The sequence below is a fragment of the Littorina saxatilis genome, linkage group LG17 (assembly GCF_037325665.1).
Source record: "Littorina saxatilis isolate snail1 linkage group LG17, US_GU_Lsax_2.0, whole genome shotgun sequence".
Lineage (NCBI taxonomy): Eukaryota > Metazoa > Mollusca > Gastropoda > Littorinimorpha > Littorinidae > Littorina > Littorina saxatilis.
In genome coordinates this window covers 49,810,858-49,827,519 of record NC_090261.1, presented here as the reverse complement: position 1 = coordinate 49,827,519, position 16,662 = coordinate 49,810,858, and the positions used below count along the sequence as shown (strand labels likewise).

Sequence of the window (16,662 nt, the reverse complement as noted above, 5' to 3'; positions counted from 1 at the left end):
CTGTTTAGGTTTTATTTTTATAAATGAGTTGGGGGAAGGGGTATGTTAATATTAGGTGTCCCATGCCAGAAATTCACCAAAGCCTTGGTTTGCTTGCAGGGAGAAGAAGAAAGAGAAAGACCGCGAGGAGCTTTGGAAACGGCTGGACCGTTTGGAGCTGAATAACAAGAACAAGAAGATCAACACGGGTAGCGGCCACTCCTAACGTCTCTCCTGCCTACAACCTTGACTCACCGCTGCCCTCGTCCGTCGGATGAAGCATGACTGTGACGGCACAGTCACCATCGGCGTTGACTAGCAGCGGTAGTCGTCACAGACCGGACTCAGTCACCGCCGGCCTGTTGATCTGCAGCTGTTTGCGTTGCATAGAACCCCACCCCACACCCCCACACCCCTCTCTCATTTCCCCTCCCGTCTCTTCTGTCCCTTTATCAGAGCGTAGACACCCTCACTACCCCAGATTCTCTTTGTGCCCTCCTTTTTTTTGTGAAAGCTGTATCTGCAGTCATGTTCGGATCATTTATTTAAGCGTATGTGTGTGTGTGAGCGTGCGTTTAAACACATTCTTGTCTCCTAAATTTCCAAGCTTATCTTGTTATCATTTTCGTGGCGCAGGAGAACTGATATTATTTATTTTTCGAATGGTTATTGTGATGTTGTGGTTGCTTTTAGACTGTTAGGTTGTATGTAAGTGGGGATAGATTTTTGTGAAGATTTTTCCACTTGAATGCTTGAAGGTTACTTTATCCTACATATTTTTCTTTGTGTGTAAGTGTACACTGTTGTTAGTGAAAGGAAAGAGATTTTTAAGCCAGAAGCAGCAAATGCTTACTCTTTGTACTGATATGTTTCTGTGCGTATGTATGTTAGTTCTGCAAGCATACAGGACAGTTTAAAAGATTGTTTCAAACGGAAGTTCAAAAAACACTTTTGTTGAAGACAAAAAAAGCTGTATTTCATGTTAACGGCAGCTCTCCTTTGTGGAAGAGTGCTGCTGAACCACATCACGAAAACAGCATCTCCAGAAAGTGACACTGCTCTTATGGATTTTCGAACATTTCCTCTGAAAAATGGTAGATTCAGTGAAAGACAGAGAAGAACATGAAGGAATTTGCCTGAACAGTACGTTAATATTAGATCATCAGTCATGCTTTGCAACACAAGAACCTATTGTGGATAGAGTTATTCCTGAAGTTGGAGAGGATTTTATTAATGAAGATAATGAATAAACGTCTGATTTAAAAGTCTAGTCAGTTTATCTTTTGCTTCTCCTGAATGAAATATTTTGTGTGCTTTGTTCCTGAGAAAAGTACCGCTAATAACAACAGCAATGACAACAACAATTATGATGGCTTTTTTTTCTTGATAGGAGCTTTCAGTTTTATTGATTACAAAATCAAACATCTATATTGGTGATTTGATTGATTGGGGTACATATATTTGATGATTCATGATCTGCTGGTTGGTTTGGAAAGGAAAAAAAAATCCTTGACCTTTTTTGATTTTTATAGACCCCATGTGCTCCAAATGAGCTGCGGGTAGTTGCGACTGCATATTTAATTTGTGTTCTGTGTGGATGAGAGCTCAGATTTCTTTCTGAATTTGCTGTGTTTCTATTTGTTTTTCCTCCTTACTTTGAGATTTTAAACTTTCAGGTATACATTTGTCAAGGGTGGTTTTTTTTCTGGCGTCAATTGAGATTTGAGATCAGTATATTAAACACAGCTCTGTAGGCTGTTGGGTGGGGTTTTTTTCTTTTTTGTTAAATTGTTTTTTTCTTTCCAGTTACAACCACAAGCACAGGTCACAGTAAAAGAGTACTCATGAAGTATCATTGCAGTTTGCAGCTTTTACCCCCCCCCCCCCCCCCCCCCCCACCAGTTCTGATTCAGAATGGATTATTTTTGATGAAATGGAAATTTTTCACTCATCCATCTTTTAATTACCCCTAGCCCTGTCATTAATTCACAGCTGTGAACGAGTCCCTGCCTGCCCTCGTTGTGGAACATATCTTCAGACTCTGAAAATTTCTCTTGGTTAACACAGACCTGTTTACCAGTACGATTTGGGCGTATTTTGTACGCCAAATTATTATCGGTACGACAATACGCGACACACGCACAAAATACGACTAAGAAAAAGTCTAGAATACGTTTTCTGGTGTTGGTGTGCTGATTACGGGATGGTACAACTGATACCGGTTTTGGTCTAAGGGAGATAACCCTGACAGCGAGTCTTCAGCTGTGGAAACCTCGTTCAGTTGTTGGCACGTGCGATCGTCTGGACAATCGTGGCAAAATGAAGCGGAAAAATGTGCCAGTTTTGGATGACGGTACCAAGTCTAAACAGCAGAAGCAGCAGATTTTCTTCGAGAAATATAAGAAAGAGCCAGGAATTGTGGAGTCTACTGTGGGAAAAAGTCATGCACACTGCAAGTATTGTAAATCAGATTTCTCCGTTGCCCATGCTGGGAAATATGACATCGAACGACACTGCAGTTCCAAAACTCACCTGGACAAGGTTGCTGCAAAGAAATCCGCTGCAAGACATGCTATTCTTACACAAACACGTTTGCACCCACGCGTACATTTTCCCTAGCCCATATGGCTTTGCTTGCAAAGTACACCAACTTTTTGAAAAATACACTCAACTTTTTGGGAAAGTACTCTTGCCTCGGGTTTAGGGTAAACAGGTCTGTTAACATGTTTTCCTGCCATGCTCTTGAAACAAGCAGCATGGCTACCTAGCTACTCCTCTTTACCCCCCACCTCTTCTCCTCTCAACCTAGTGGTGTGTGTGTATAATGTTCTGTATAGCTGTGTATATATTATAAATACATTTAATTATGATTTCATACCTGTCACCTGTTCTGATTTTTATTCACTTCTTTAATCGTTTAGTTTTTTTGGTTGATTTTTTTTTTGTGTGTGTAAGGTTGACATTGTTACTTTTTTTTCATTTTGTTTGTTTGTTTGTTTCAATATTGTACTGATCTGCGTTGTCCGTCAGTGAGTCATTGATATGGGTGACGTCCCTGCCAAGACTGGTATGTGTGTATCAGAGAAAAGTGTCGTCGGCAAGTTCAGCACCCATGTGATACTAACCTTGCAATGTTCACTGATGTTACGCCTCATTTCTGGTAGGCATCGGCCGCAGTTTTGTCGAAGGACTGTCACGATAATTTTTCTCACATTGACGTACTGTAACCTGCGTTTCCCTCTTCCACCAGAGCACGTAGAACTTGCCTGTGTTTTTGTTGTACTTAGATGAGTTTGGTGAGTGATTTGTGTGGGTTTTTTTCATCTTCGAGAAAGCATAGGGTTGGGAGAAGGGGAGAGGTTATGTTTTTCAGTCCGATGTGAACTGTCCATTTAGAGTGTGTGGCAGTCGTTTCGGACTGTCGACATTTCATAATGGTCATACTTTTCTATGTTGTGTCGTCATATCTCTCTCTCACTTTAAAAAAAACAACATGCATGGTGCTGTATGTTCAGTGGGGTCCGCGCTGTTCCTGTACATACCTTACCAGTCTTGATAGATGGCTTTCATCAGTCACCTTGGTGGTTGAAGGTCATGACATCAACTTCAAACTTTTACTTTTTCGCCACGAAACCACACACAGCTCCTGCTGGGCATACCCAGTTATTCTTTGCCTTCTGTTGATTCCTTTGGGCCCTACTCTCATCCCCACCTTCACTCCTTTGTATCCCCAGTTCACAGTATGTGCTGTGTCACAATGAGGTAGGTAGACGTGGCTGCATGTTCTGGAAGCGTTGGCTGAATCAGTTAGCTGGCTCAGCTCAGGTTTCAACCCCAAACTTAATTGCTTCGATTTCGAAGCCTCTGTTGAATGAAGTTTTTGTTTTGTAATCGGCTCTGCTGTACTGTTTTGAATGTCTTTGTCATTGTTTTCGCGTATCTTTCTTTTGAGTTCTCTTTTCTCCCCTGTTGTCTTTTTCTTTTTCTTTAAGTGTGAGGTGCATATTGCACGATTTTATGTTGTTAAAAGCTCAGATTTTGGCTGCGTCTCTCTCCTCTGACTTGGTTTGTTCAATCATGCAAGCTGAACTTTGTCTTTAGTTTGGTTAGAACAGGAGAGAAGAGCTTGCATCTTGTTGCCTGTTGTTCTTACAGTGCTGTCAAGTTCTCGTCATCCGATCCGACATTGAAGTACTCTGAAAAGTTGATGTCTTCGTCATATTTTGTGCACGTTGGATCTTGGGTGTCAAGTTCATTGTTTTGAGTACTAACCTGAGTTTCTGTATTATTAAATTGAGGTTGTGCTAAAAAAAAAAATTGAGACATAACTGAATAGAATACAGTGTGAGGTTAGACTTTTTTTTGTTGTTCAATTTCATCTCACTGTCTCCATGCTGCAAGACTGCAGAAACTAGACGTTATCATCCAGCTTTCTCTTCTTCGCCAGACGGCGGGAACTTGATGTACTCATCAAATAATCTCTTGACCGCAACACTGCGGAAACTAGACATGTTCATCTGATTTTTTCATCATTGCAAGACTGCAAGGAACTAGACATAATATGGAGCTTGCTACTCTTGCTTGTCTAGTATGTGCATTGTGCTTAGCCTAGGGCAGATCTGATCATGTTGAATGTCCCCCGTTTGCCAGCTTGGATTGTCAACATTCTCTTCATGCAGAAAATAGGCATTTATTTCTAATGTCGTGTTAGCGACGTTCATGAATGTGTTAATAAATACATGCATGTGAATGGAGAAATGTTTTGATTTTCCATGAAAAACAAAACAAAACCATAAAAAGTAGCTGTTGTAAATTCTGTACAGTACTGTGGTTGACGTTTTTGTTGCTTGTTTTTCCCCCCCCTCCCCTGCAGGTGAACAGTAGTTTAGTTTCCCATGGTGTGAATGGTTGATGACCTTGACTTTGTGCCATGAAGAGAGAGAGAGAGAGAGAATGTGAGTCAGTATACGTTTGTGTGTGTGTGTGTGTGTGCGTGCGTGTGCACAGATACTGGTGTTCGTGAAGTTCGTTTCTCAGGTCTGTGTAACTGTACCATGATGTCAGCTTGTGTGCAGTGTGCGCTTTTTTCACATTATGTGCGTTGTGGAAATGTTGCTGTTGGTTTAGCAGCCATTCTTTTTCGTCCCCTATTTCTGCTCTGAGCTGAAAGGGAAGTAAGTCGGAGTTTGTCGGGGCTGCGCTGCTGAATTGCGTCTGCTTGTAGTCTGAGCTGACTGCGTTTTGCCCCTTTTTTTTTTGTTAATTAAGAATATGTATTTTTAGACAAGAAGCTGACTACTTTTATTTTTATTTTATTTATTTTTTATTGCTTGCTTGCTTGCTTGCTTGCTTCTGTACAACCTGGGTAATACAGTGTAATTATCAATAATTCTGGTGGGGTGATTTCATTACTTTTGGTTTAGGTACTTGAATAGAATTGAGATGTGGTGTCAACATTCACTGACCTAACTGCACGTACGCACATGAGACTGGTTTCCAGCTGTCTGCAACTGCTTCTCTTTTCTTCTATTTTTATTTTTTGGTGGGGGGGAGGGGGCATTACTTCAATGCATCAGATAAGGTTTAATGATGGTAACTCCCCCCGCGGGTTAGGGGGAAGAATTTACCCGATGCTCCCCAGCATGTCGTAAGAGGCGACTAACAGATTCTGTTTCTCCTTTTACCCTTGTTAAGTGTTTCTTGTATAGAATATAGTCAATGTTTGTAAAGATTTTAGTCAAGCAGTATGTAAGAAATGTTAAGTCCTTTGTACTGGAAACTTGCATTCTCCCAGTAAGGTCATATATTGTACTACGTTGCAAGCCCCTGGAGCATTTTTTTGATTAATGCTTTTGTGAACAAGAAACAATTAACAAGTGGCTCTATCCCATCTCCCCCCCCTTTCCCCGTCGCGTATAACCATCGTGGTTGAAAACGACGTTAAACACCAAATAAAGAAAGAATGATGGTAACACTAGATTTACATTTTTGCTTTGGAAAGGCTTTTTCTTGTATCAGTCAAGGCTGCATCATATTGGTCTTTCTATTTCTTTTTGATTGGTTTTTGACTTTTTTTGCTTACCTTTAAGTGAAGAATCATATTTTGTAAATTTTCCTGAAATGATATAGGTCACTGTTAGATATTTCAATTCTAAATGGACTGTGTTTTAAAGCGCTACTGATTTGGCGTTACTAAAGCGTACAAGACGAAAGATAAGGAAACAAATGAGCAAACCTTTTATTTTCACTCAGAGCTGCTTAGCTATACAACTCCTTAGCTAGAACACTATTTATTTTGAAAACTTTTCACTCCTGTTAGGCTGAGTGATTTGTAAAATAGATTCAAAATTCAGGGGAAAGAGATTCTCACTGATTTGAAGTTTATGAAAAAGATCAGGCCACAAAATAGGACTTCTGGAGATAAAAATAATAGCTTGTGCTTGTACTTATGTACGTCGGTTTGTGCGTTTCTTGTATGACCCCCGTTTGCTATGTGTTGAGTGAAAGGAGCACTGAGCAACAGAACAATGTTTCTTTGCCATGGGTGAAGTTTACCTGTAGGCATCTGAGTGTCAAACCATTTGTTTAGTATTGATAGGTCTTGCCTGTTCTTTGTTGTTGTTAAGATGAAAAGGAAAAAAACTATTGGTTTTAAGTTTTCTATTGTATATTCACGAGAGTTTTGAAAGAACGGTTTCTCTCTTTGCATCCTTGGCCTTGCTTTGGCAGGAATGTTTTGGGAACTTCTTTCGTTCTTTCTTCTTTTTTTTTCCTAGATAGTTACAAGTTGGTTGTAAATGTATAATATGTATTAGAATGTGTATTATGGGGAATCATTTATCATTTTGCCTGTTCACACTTGCATTTCATCAATTCTACTTGTGAAGTGTAGTGTGGCATGTGTTTAGAACTTGCTTTTTTTTTAATTTTTTTTAAAGGATAATGAAGAAGGCAGATTGTACTGTATTCAATCTTTGTCATTCATAGGGGACATTGTTTCCCTGAGCGTTGTTTTAAAAAAACAAACATTTGTGAGATTTTCATTCATCCTGCCTCTCCTATAATTGCCTTTCCTTTCCATCACTTCACGCGTAACATTCATAGCTATTTTTTGTGTTTGCTTGCCCACCCCACCCTCTCTAACTAAATTTGCATTTCTTTCTGTTCTTTGCCCTTTATGTACCCAATGTTGCAACGTTTGCTTGCTGACAAATAAAGTCTAACTGGAGTATTATGACTACTACTACCACTACTACTACTACTACCATTGTACTGTTTTGATGATTGAAGGTGATGATTGAATAAATATATTTCATTTTTATTTTTGTGTCAGTTTTTTTTTCCAGCTCCATGTAGTTGCCACACACCCTTGTAGTGTTGTCTTGAGGCAAAGTTTTTTCTCCTGTTTTATTTTTTTTTATTTATCAGTAGTCATGTTCAGTCCGTGTGCAAAGCCAAGAGAACCTTCTTTTTTTTTCTTTTTCTTTTTTGGTTCGGATGAAAATGAAATGCTAGTGATACTCATGTGTTAATTCTGAAATAAACTGCAGTTATCTCTTTCGGGCTACTTGTGTTTTTTATTGTTCGTTTTTGTCCTCGATACAGTATTTTTAAGTCATCTGGAGAATGGCAGAGAGAGTGTGAGTGTGTGTGTGTGTGTCCATAGAGATAATGAGTGCCTGTTTACCTTCGCAAATACACGTATTAAAGCTGGTGCTTGCTATATCAAGGTCAAGTCAGACAGTACATATGTCTATCTCTTTGCCTCTTTACCCGTGCAAAACCTAAAGAGAGTGCTTGCTGTATCAAGATCAAGTCAGACAGTACATATGGGGTATCTGTTTGAGTTGGAGTAAGTTTTTCACTCATAAGAGTGCCCAAGTGTTTCGCGGTTAAAAGTACGTGAAAGTTTCACATGCATCAACATTTTGTACATGTACCTTAACAGAATAAGACCTTTTAGTTATAAGACTTTTTTTTTTAAGTTTTAGATTATCTTTTAAGTTTTTGGTTAATTTACTTTGTGTTCTTTGCTGATTTCATGTACATTTATTTTATGACAAGATTTGTCCTAACTACCGTATTTGACGGATTACAAGACGCACCGTTTTATAAGCCGCACCCCCGACTTTTAACCAAAAAATTGGGACGAGCCGCGTCACTATATTAGCCGCCGTCGAAAAAAATATAATCAGATCGTGTCAATCAATCAAAACAACCAGGCAAACGAAAGTACGGTATTTGGCGAAATCGGCTCCGAGAATAAACAAGTGAAACAAAGAAGAAAAGTGAAAAAGTTTGAAGAAAAATATCACACACACAATTTGTAACCAACACACACATGTAGTCCCGCCCGGAATGAGCTTTTTTGGGATGATTTACGACTTTTGCGCACATTTCGAGCAGACGAAAACACAACATGGCGGCTCTCGCTCCTCCAACTATCGCGAGACACAAAAAAACTAAATCTCGCGCGCGCGAGATCCTGATACATCCGGTGTTTCTCTGTACGCTATCTTGTCACGACGACTTGTTGACAAACGAAGATTCGCGAAAGAAAGAGAAAAGCGCCGAGTCTTGAGTAGAGAGCTAATAAAGTACCGCTAATTGCTAATCGAGCGAAATGAAAATCCGCGGCGACTTCCATTAGGTGAATGCTATTCAAGTTTAGGTAACGTTTTAGCCGCATCTTTTCATAAGCGGCAATGCGATTTTTTTGGAAAAAAGTCGCGGCTTGTTGTCCGTCAAATACGGTAACCACTTTTTTCCTCCCCTCCCCATCCCCTTTTCTCTCTCTCTCTCTCTCTCTCTCTCTCTATCTGACGGATAAATTATTGCTACGGATTACAACAGTTAACCATGCACTGTGATCACATTCAGAAACACTCATCCAGTCACATGATACTTTTTTTTGATTTTTTTTAAATGGCTCATTCAAAACAAATCCAAAGGTTGCACACTCACCTTGATGTACTCTGCTCCCATTATTGGGGCACAGTGACATTGCTATGGCAACTAATGACCTTGACCCTGCCAAAATTTCACTTCCAGCAAGTCACAACCTATTAGAAGCTGAAACAGCAACTTGGAACATGAATTTGATTGCAGAGGAAGAAGATATGTTGCAGAACCAAATTGAACCCACTGACAATTATTAAGCTGATGTGTTAGTTGAAAGGTTTAACCTGTTGGTATCAGTATCTGTTCCAAGTTGCCATTTTAACTTCACCAATATCATACTTGAATCAAGACCTTACAGCCTCTCCAACAACACTCTCTCATACTTGAACACTTTCTCAAATTGCTAATTACATGCATTAGATTGTGACTGAACATCTTAATTCAACATGATCTGTTAAAAGAATGGCCCAAGGAAACAACTTGTCTTCGGATCTGTTATCAAATTCACACTGAAACCATCCATATTATCAGCAGAAGCAGTTAGTATCAGCTTGTCTTGCCTTGGTGACTTTGTATGTGAACTTAGAAAAAAAGTGCCTTTCTCTTTACTGGATGAGATTTCACAGAAATGAAAATGTTTTTAGTTTCATGTACTTGCATCAAAAGAGTGTGTGTGTGTGTGTGTGTGTGTGTGTGTGTGTGTGTGTGTGTGCACGGATTCCTCTCCCCCTCCCACCCCCCTCCAAATTTAAGGCTTTTGTCCTTTTGAGATCTTGCTGTTTCAGATTCTCTGTTCACAAATTCTATAAATTCTCCTCCTAATTTATGATGTTATGAGGTAATAAAAGTTGTTTTTTACTGTAGGCTAGGTAACATAAATCTCTTGTGTCACTGTTATGCTTGTTCTCCAGTATCCAGAGTGCATGAGTCATTCACATTCAACACTGCTGGCAGACACAAAATACAAAACACACAGGCAACTCCCTGAATTAATGCATGGAGCTTAGGATCATTTAATACATCATTGTCATGATTCACAATTTTTTCCCCTGGCACAAAGCACAGTAGCAAGCATCTAAAAAAAAAAAAAGACATGTCAGTGGCACGTTGCAACAACAACAGAAAACATACGACACTGTTTTGTTTAATTTTATACACGCGAACCTATGAGAAGCAACTCAGTTCTAACACTCTTTGTTTCAATTCAGACAAGCATTCTCAAGACTGAAACGCAAGTTCATCATCTGATGCTTACCATGAGTAAAGGAGAAAAATCTCGATCGATCTTACATGTCTTGTTGACATGAGAACAAAATACACGAAACAGCAGCTCACGTCTCTAAACCAAGCTTTAGTGTTACATCAAGTCTTTCCCCAAGCTTATATCTATATATATATCAGAAGTTGTGAAAGAAACAATTGAAAGTCAGAAGAGACTTTCTTCTGAGATTTGTTAAAATCTCTTAGCAGAGCAAAAGAGAAAGGAAACAAAAAAAAGTGTCCCTTCATAGACAGCCCTATTGGGAAAATCAGACCCTCCTGAGTTTCACAAAGAGAATCTGCCCCGAAGAGAGAGTATCAACAGAGGAAACTATATATTATATATATATATAATGAACAGAACAGAAGAATTGCACAATTGTCTTTGAGTCTGCCGCATTAATTATCACTTTGCTCTTTCCAAACAAGACTAGAAAGACATACATGCACCAAACAAGTACAATTACAACAAAGCCTTTCAGACAAACCTGATTCACTGTGTCTCTGTGGGACCTGACATTTTACATCATCATTGGAATACTCACAAAAATGAATTAGTCTTTGTACAGCAAGCGCCCATTTTAATAACAAAACATTCCCCTCATAGGTATAACTACAAAACAAAAACATCCTTAGAAAAGAAATGACAAATACAGTGTACTTAAATTACAAAACAAACAACCTTATAAATGTTTTGACTTGAAGAATCCACACATAAAGACTGAAGGATCACAGTACTGACAACGAATTGTTTTTCATTTTCTGTCTTGGCTTTTATTTTGCTTTTATTTTTCTCCTTATTAAATTCTTCCTTGACAACTCTGATCTATTAAAGTGTATGTTTACCTTCTTCCTGCTCATATCTTTTTGCCTTCCCCCCTCCCCCCCCCCCCTCACACCACCATCATCAAGCACAATGCGTCTAGAAAGTGAAATCCTCTACCAGAGAAATCATTCCCTATCATGAACATTTCCTTTCAAATCTGAGGAACTCCACACTGTCAAACAAATGTTATCCTCAAGTACATATACACTCAATCTTTCTTTTCCCTGTTGTTTCAACAATAGCAACAACATACTTCAGGTGAAAAAGATGACACATAGTGTGTATTTAGTTGGTATCAAATGTCTTTCGATTAGAAATCACCCAGAATGACAATGCTTAATTAAGTTTTGGACAATATATTGAAGCACTGGTTTAACAAATTGACACCCAACCATTTTGTCCACCACCACATTTGACACAAGAGCTTGTGTTGCATAAATCCTTAGTTAACACAGTTCAACAAGAACTTACAGAAACTAAACACAAAGAAGCGCATACATACGTATAACACCATAAGCACCGGCAGTTCAAAACAAGTACAGTCCAGTACAAGTAATCACAATTTTGACAGCAAAAAAACCCATTTCACGTGAACTCTCTTCACGTGAACTTTGCATCTAATTTCAAGCAGACACCACAAGTGTTTGAAGCAACCACACACATTTCAGGAAAGAATGCACAATACAGCATTCACAAACAGTGAGAAGAATGTGAAAAAAGTGAAAGTGTGCTTGAGAGTGGAAAGAAAAATGACATTAACATATGTCTGAAGTGGCCTTCACACTACTTAATTTACACTACTTACACTACTTTTGGATTTGTGCAATTGTTTTTCTGCTCAGACATTTCTAGAGTGTCAAAAGAATGACAAACTCTGATGACTATATGGATCTATGAACCTCCCCATGATGAACACACGAACGTAAAGTCAAACCGGAAGCTGGATTTCAAGTGAGCAAAAAGGGAATTAATATCAAAACTTGATTGTTGGCTTTTGATTATTCTTAATATCGAAGCATAAAAGAGCGATGAAGAAATAAGATGAAAGTGGTGAAAAAAGCAAAAGCAAGACAAGTGGACAGGATGACTGAAGTAGATCTGAAAGTTAAACCTGAAAATGTTCATTCACAGAAAGAACAATACGTCAAGTAACAAAAATCTGTTTGAAGTCTAAGTGACTCAACTCCTGCTTTTTCCACAGCAAAAATGTGAAATCATAAGAACCTGACAATAAACTTTTGCTGCTTTCACAATTTTTATCCAGTTTTGCCCTCCACACACCCCCCTCCCCCACTCTTTTTTTTCTTCAGAATCTTTTAAGTTTTTCTGGTGTGTCATTCATTCAGCTTTCCTCCTTTCCTGGTCTAAGTTCTAATTTATAACCTATTTTCATCTACAGCCCTTATTTGAGAACAGAGTGACTCTCAACAAAAAGATTGGCAGCATTTGGATACAAAACAGTGACGGTATCAACTTTGTTTTCTCTCGCGGTGGGCTCGATACCTAATACAAGTCCACATTAAACAAAAATGCTTTAATGATCCTAACCCAACGGCAAAAACAGTGCAACAGGTTCTTCCTTTTCAATCAACAATTTGGCAGCTGATGCTTAAAACTTAACAGATGAAAGCACTGAACAAACTCATGGGTGTAACCCTCAAATTATCACATGAAAAAGACACATATTTTGTCATACATGATTGATTTCATACAAATAGGTGGGTTTTTTAAACTCACAAAAGTATTTTGGAAAGCTTCTCATATTTTCATTTTTACATAAACGCTTTCATGCCACTCAGATCAAAGAACCCATGCAGATCTCTGTACTCCTATTTAGATTTATTTCTCAGAGTCAACTTTGTGTGCAGACTCTCCTCGGTGTCCGAACACCCCCGTGTGTACACGCAAGCACAAGACCAAGTGCGCACGAAAAAGATCCTGTAATCCATGTCAGAGTTCGGTGGGTTAGAGAAACACGAAAATACCCAGCATGCTTCCTCCGAAAACGGCGTATGGCTGCCTGAATGGCGGGGTAAAAAACGGTCATACACGTAAAATTCCACTCGTGCAAAAAACACGAGTGTATGTGGGAGTTTCAGCCCACGAACGCAGAAGAAGAAGAAGACAGAGTATTGGTTTCACATTAGGAGTGTATAAAATGTGTTCAGACAGAACTACATGCTGGCTTGATTTGAGCACAGATCATTAATACACAATTAAAAATTAAATTAACCACCAATTAAGTCTTACTGACAAACCGGCTTATTTTGAAGTCCAATATTTAAATTTTACATAGCAGTAAGACTATTTTTAATCAGGCATTTATAGTTTGATCACATCAGTGTTTTCATAATACAAAAAAACGAGAAGTACTATCCCCCTTTACAGATTATATTACAACAAGATGACAACAGTAGGCATATATATATGCAAAGTTCGTTGCTGTCTCTGCCAACAATTTTCTGATCAACCAAAATCAAGACAAATGTTAAAATCTAAATTCATTATAAATTCTTCATATTTGAGTCATCTTGTACATCATTGTGACTTTATTTTCTCTCCAGTCTTTACAACAACAACAAAAGCATTTATCATACATTCTAAAAAGTTTAAATTTCTCAACTGGGTTTTTTTCTTGATCTCAGTGTACTTCACAACTTAAGTAAACATTTTCCAAACAAACCCAATCATTTGAGCAACAAACAATCAACAATATCAGCTTTCTCATAAAAAAAACCATGTGTAAATCTTAATCAGTTTTACTTTCCGCATGCTTAATTACAACCTTCGGTATACCAGAGATGACAATCACAGGGCATGTTAAAAACCAAGCTGTAAACACAACCAGTCAAATAATTTCTCATAAATCAAGGGTATACAGCTCGCCCAGGATTGTTATCAGAACTGATTTAAACAGACACTTTAACCCAAGACATTCATTTTTTAAGTTTACCATCTTTTTCTTCTATTTCTGTGTTCCTAAAAGTGTGCCTTGTAAATGTTTGGTTGTATATCAGGTGTGCACTTTTGTTTTTTCATAAGCATTCCTCAGTTTAAGTAACAATACTGCATTTATCAAAGCAGATACTTAATGTCTTCTCTCTCAAGAAAGCACATCCAAACCAAACTTCAGAGGAGACTTGTCACTTTTGAAATCTTAATTTTCACGTCAACTTTTGAACAGAAACGGAACTGCTATAACTCGGAGGCTATGTATTCTGGAATTACATGAATAAACAACAGAATTATACCTAGCTTGATTATTTTTGTATGACACAACAGGTGAATATGGAATGGGATCGTATATCTTCACACTGTAAGAAAAATACCCAAAACAAGTAACAATACACTGTGTAACAGGGTGCATCATTACGTTCAAGTTCTAAGGGGTCAACAACACACACACACAAACAAAACTCAAGTACAGAATGTACCCTACTTCGTAAAAAAGTGCGCTTGTGATTTAGTGCATAAGGACCCCCACTTTCAATAAATGCATTCAAATCATCCGCATCACGCTTTTGCTCAATATTGCTCTTTCAATTGAAAGTGAACAATTGTGCTAAAAAAATTAGCGGCGGCAGCAGCAAAAACACACAGCTTACTGGTTTTCAAAATGTTAAATAACTTTTTTTATTAGTTGGTTATAGTAATGACAGTTCTGCATGACCGTGAAGTTATGTTGATAATTCTTGTCAAAGTATACACTCATGTTCAACCAATTGGGCTTGTCCTAGAGTTTTTACATGCTCACACTTTAAAACGCACTAACCAAGGTCCTGCTTTATACCTTTTAAATAGTTTTGTTAAAGCCATATGTACTCGATGACTATACACGCTAATTGCTTTACCAACAGCTGGAGACATGCTCAATTAAGTTCCCTGCAAGATATTGTGGTCTAGGACCCCTTAAATGTTGAGATATTTGAATTTTTATTTTGATCTAGATCGTCCTATTTATAGATTTGCCAACAGAGGGAACGTTGACACAAGGGAAATAACTCCGCGTCTTTGTTGACATCCTCACTTTTTCAGAGGCTAGAACAAGCTGTAATGCATGTATATGGTCCGCGCATGGCGACATATCGTCATTACATGGTCTTATGGTGCGTTTGACATCGATTATGGGCAAACTACACTTTGTAAACACGGGAGCGCGTACATATGCCTTTAACAACAGCTAGCAAGACATTGAATTCCTCCTTCATCCAAAACATACAATGCTATTCTTTTTAACGAGCCTGCATGTTTATGTTTTCCAATGTATCCTCGGAAGAAATGTATTTTAAGATGAAATTGCCAGGAGACTGGTTCTGCTTAGCTCTCACTTACCGCTGTCTATATTTAGAACGATTACTTCCCTTTGTTGTCTGATCTTGTCTTTTGGGAACATTTGTTGTTAATGGAAATAAAATTATCGCCAAAATGTTCTGGCCTGTCCTGATAACAGTTAGATATGGGATTCTGAAATCTCTGTTTTCACTGAAATTAGTATATTGCTCATAAAGAGAAAAGATGTTATTTATATCCACTTTTTAAGGCTGATTTTGACCAACAAAAATACTTCAGACGGGGCTTTGAAATTCATGGACAATTGTTACGTAGAAATCTCATGTCTGAACAGTCCTCTAAACACAACTGGGAGAAACAATGAGCCGCGTCCACATTGCTGGGCATTCCCGTGCATCATTTTCATTCAGTCTAAAGACTATTAAGTGACACAACAAAACCACCACACATCACCTTGACCTTCCCAATAAACAGGACATACAGTGTAGAAAAAGGGAAGAAAAGTCTTTTCATGAAGAATAGCCCATGTAAATGTAGGAACACGTCCATGTCCTGTGCTATTCACCCTGTCAAACTTGCATTTTTATCACAATGTTCTGTCATATAGTGAACATCAATTTTTGTTTCAGATATATGTTGGAAGCTGAGCAAATCTTCAGCTGGCATACCCTTTTATATAAACCTGTTAACCTTTGGTTTTGATCTCATCATTATCTTTTGCACATGTAGATGGTAAAGCAGTTGACCAACTCTAGGCCTGTCAAAGTCAAGTAAAGTACTGGAAACCCTCTATGAAGACATTCCCCCCCCCCCCCCCCCCCCCCCCCCACCTTCAAGACTTTGCTTTCACAGATTCTCTGCTCACAACCTCTGAAAATCTACCCTAATTGAAAGACTTTCTTTCTTTATTTGGTGTTTAACGTCGTTTTCAACCGTTCAAGGTTATATCGCGATGGGGAAAAGGGGGAGATGGGATAGAGCCACTTGTTAATTGTTTCTTGTTCACAAAAGCACTAATCAAAAAATTGCTCCAGGGGCTTGCAACGTAGTACAATATATTCTTTCTTTATTTGGTGTTTAACGTCGTTTTCAACCACGAAGGTTATATCGCAACGGGGAAAGGGGGGGAGATGGGATAGAGCCACTTGTTAATTGTTTCTTGTTCACAAAAGCACTAATCAAAAAATTGCTCCAGGGGCTTGCAACGTAGTACAATATATGACCTTACTGGGAGAATGCAAGTTTCCAGTACAAAGGACTTAACATTTCTTACATACTGCTTGACTAAAATCTTTACAAACATTGACTATATTCTATACAAGAAACACTTAACAAGGGTAAAAGGAGAAACAGAATCCGTTAGTCGCCTCTTACGACATGCTGGGGAGCATCGGGTAAATTCTTCC

The 16,662-nt window shown here is 38.5% G+C and overlaps 1 protein-coding gene and 1 long non-coding RNA gene across 3 annotated transcripts in view; both read left to right on the top strand.

Annotated features, from left to right (window-relative positions):
- LOC138953814 (serine/threonine-protein phosphatase 2A 56 kDa regulatory subunit epsilon isoform-like) overlaps positions 1 to 7,536 on the top strand; it is a 66,676-nt gene extending 59,140 nt beyond the window's left edge. For both annotated transcript variants that reach the window (XM_070325758.1, XM_070325757.1), the window contains exon 10: positions 100 to 7,536. In XM_070325758.1, the coding sequence (XP_070181859.1) occupies positions 100 to 205 (106 nt within the window). In that variant the 3' untranslated portion in view covers positions 206 to 7,536. The remainder of the gene's footprint in view (positions 1 to 99) is intronic.
- LOC138953818 (uncharacterized) overlaps positions 1 to 16,662 on the top strand; it is a 455,396-nt gene that overhangs the window by 241,286 nt on the left and 197,448 nt on the right. Inside the window, exon 2 of the long non-coding RNA XR_011451616.1 lies at positions 16,220 to 16,357. This is a non-coding gene — a long non-coding RNA (uncharacterized lncRNA). The remainder of the gene's footprint in view (positions 1 to 16,219; positions 16,358 to 16,662) is intronic.